The 1,218-nt window shown below is 32.7% G+C and overlaps 1 protein-coding gene across 1 annotated transcript; it reads right to left on the bottom strand.

Moving 5' to 3' along the window:
• Positions 1-419: 419 nt before the first annotated feature.
• Positions 420-944, bottom strand: LOC126488862 (zinc finger protein 431-like). The gene is made up of 3 exons (XM_050122634.1): positions 912-944; positions 675-801; positions 420-484 (listed from the first exon to the last, which is right to left on the bottom strand). The coding sequence occupies exons 1-3, from the start codon at positions 942-944 to the stop codon at positions 420-422; spliced, it is 225 nt and encodes a 74-aa protein (XP_049978591.1).
• Between the last annotated feature and the right edge of the window lie 274 nt (positions 945-1,218).

Consider the following 1,218-nt stretch of genomic DNA (forward strand, 5'->3'; position numbering starts at 1 on the left):
TGATTCATGACTCTAACTGCCCCTTCACTAAACTTAACACAGTCATAAGTATATGGGTTAAACTACCTTTTCTATGGACTATTAGTGCAATAGAGAGTTTTAGAGATATGCTTATCATCTTTTCAACATGGATATCTTTTATAATATGAATAATCTGAAATAAACAGACAATTTTACAGTATAGTTCTCATTGTATTATGATTCAAATGGTAATATAAGTTAAGGCATTGTTTCCTTGACTTCTTTCTTAAAAGAATGACTTGCAAATGCAGTTCACCTATCTGAAATTAAGGTATATGATTTTGTGAGAATTTAATAATTATCAATGCATGCTATTATTTACACTGCTACTTTTGTTTAAAACATATAGGATGCATTACAAATCTTCAGAGGTATATATGTATATTTATAAATGAAAATTACCTTTCATGTCTTCTAGAACTTTGACAATGTTCTTCAACATTATGATCTTCCCAACTGTATCCTAAAATATAGTGCCAGACATTATATATTAAAAATTGTAAAAAAATATTTAGCTACCATTTGTAGCAAACCTTATAACCATGCCTGACTTATTTACCTCATTCTTCTTTCTCAATCATATTACAAAAGAGCACCATTAACCAATGAACAGTTGTCCCCTTATTTGAAACATAAAAGATAATTCAGCTTACCTATAGTAGTGAGGTTTCTGTAGGTCTCCACCATCACATCTTTGTAGAGATTCTTCTGGGAAGGATCCAGCAAAGTCCATTCTTCACAATTGAAGTTGACATGCACATCATCATAGGTCACTGTATTCTAAAATATCGNAAAAATATTTATACAGTCCTAGTACTCATGGTGCTTTTCTGAAATGTGAGATTGTTGATATATTAACAACAAGGCTATAAAACCAATTACTTATATACTTTTACATCAAATTCAACAACTATACTCAACATGGGGACTGCTACATATCTTCTGTCTGTTCTGAGAGAGAGGTATGCTATATCGTTTCACATCCCTCTGCTCATGTGGCTTGTATCCAGAGTAACATATGATATACCTAGTAAAGGAAGAATAACAGATACAAGGTTTCCACATTGAGTTCACACTTTATGTCCTCATAGACTTGTGACATCTGTATTACGGCCTCTCCACAACAGCTGCCCCTTGATTCCTGACTCTAACTGCCCTCTCACTAAACTTAACACAGTCACAAGTATATGGGTTAAA

This window comes from Alexandromys fortis, unplaced genomic scaffold, assembly GCF_014885135.2.
Source record: "Alexandromys fortis isolate MF-2015 unplaced genomic scaffold, M_Fortis_MF-2015_v1.1 scaffold_209, whole genome shotgun sequence".
Lineage (NCBI taxonomy): Eukaryota > Metazoa > Chordata > Mammalia > Rodentia > Cricetidae > Alexandromys > Alexandromys fortis.

Bases quoted from the DNA above. Each gene is read 5' to 3' on its own strand.
- LOC126488862 (XM_050122634.1), bottom strand. From the start codon at position 944: ATGTTGAGTATAGTTGTTGAATTTGATGTAAAA. The intron at 485-674 runs GTAAGCTGAATT...ACTATATTTTAG, and splicing joins CAGAAACCTCACTACTATAG to GATACAGTTGGGAAGATCAT.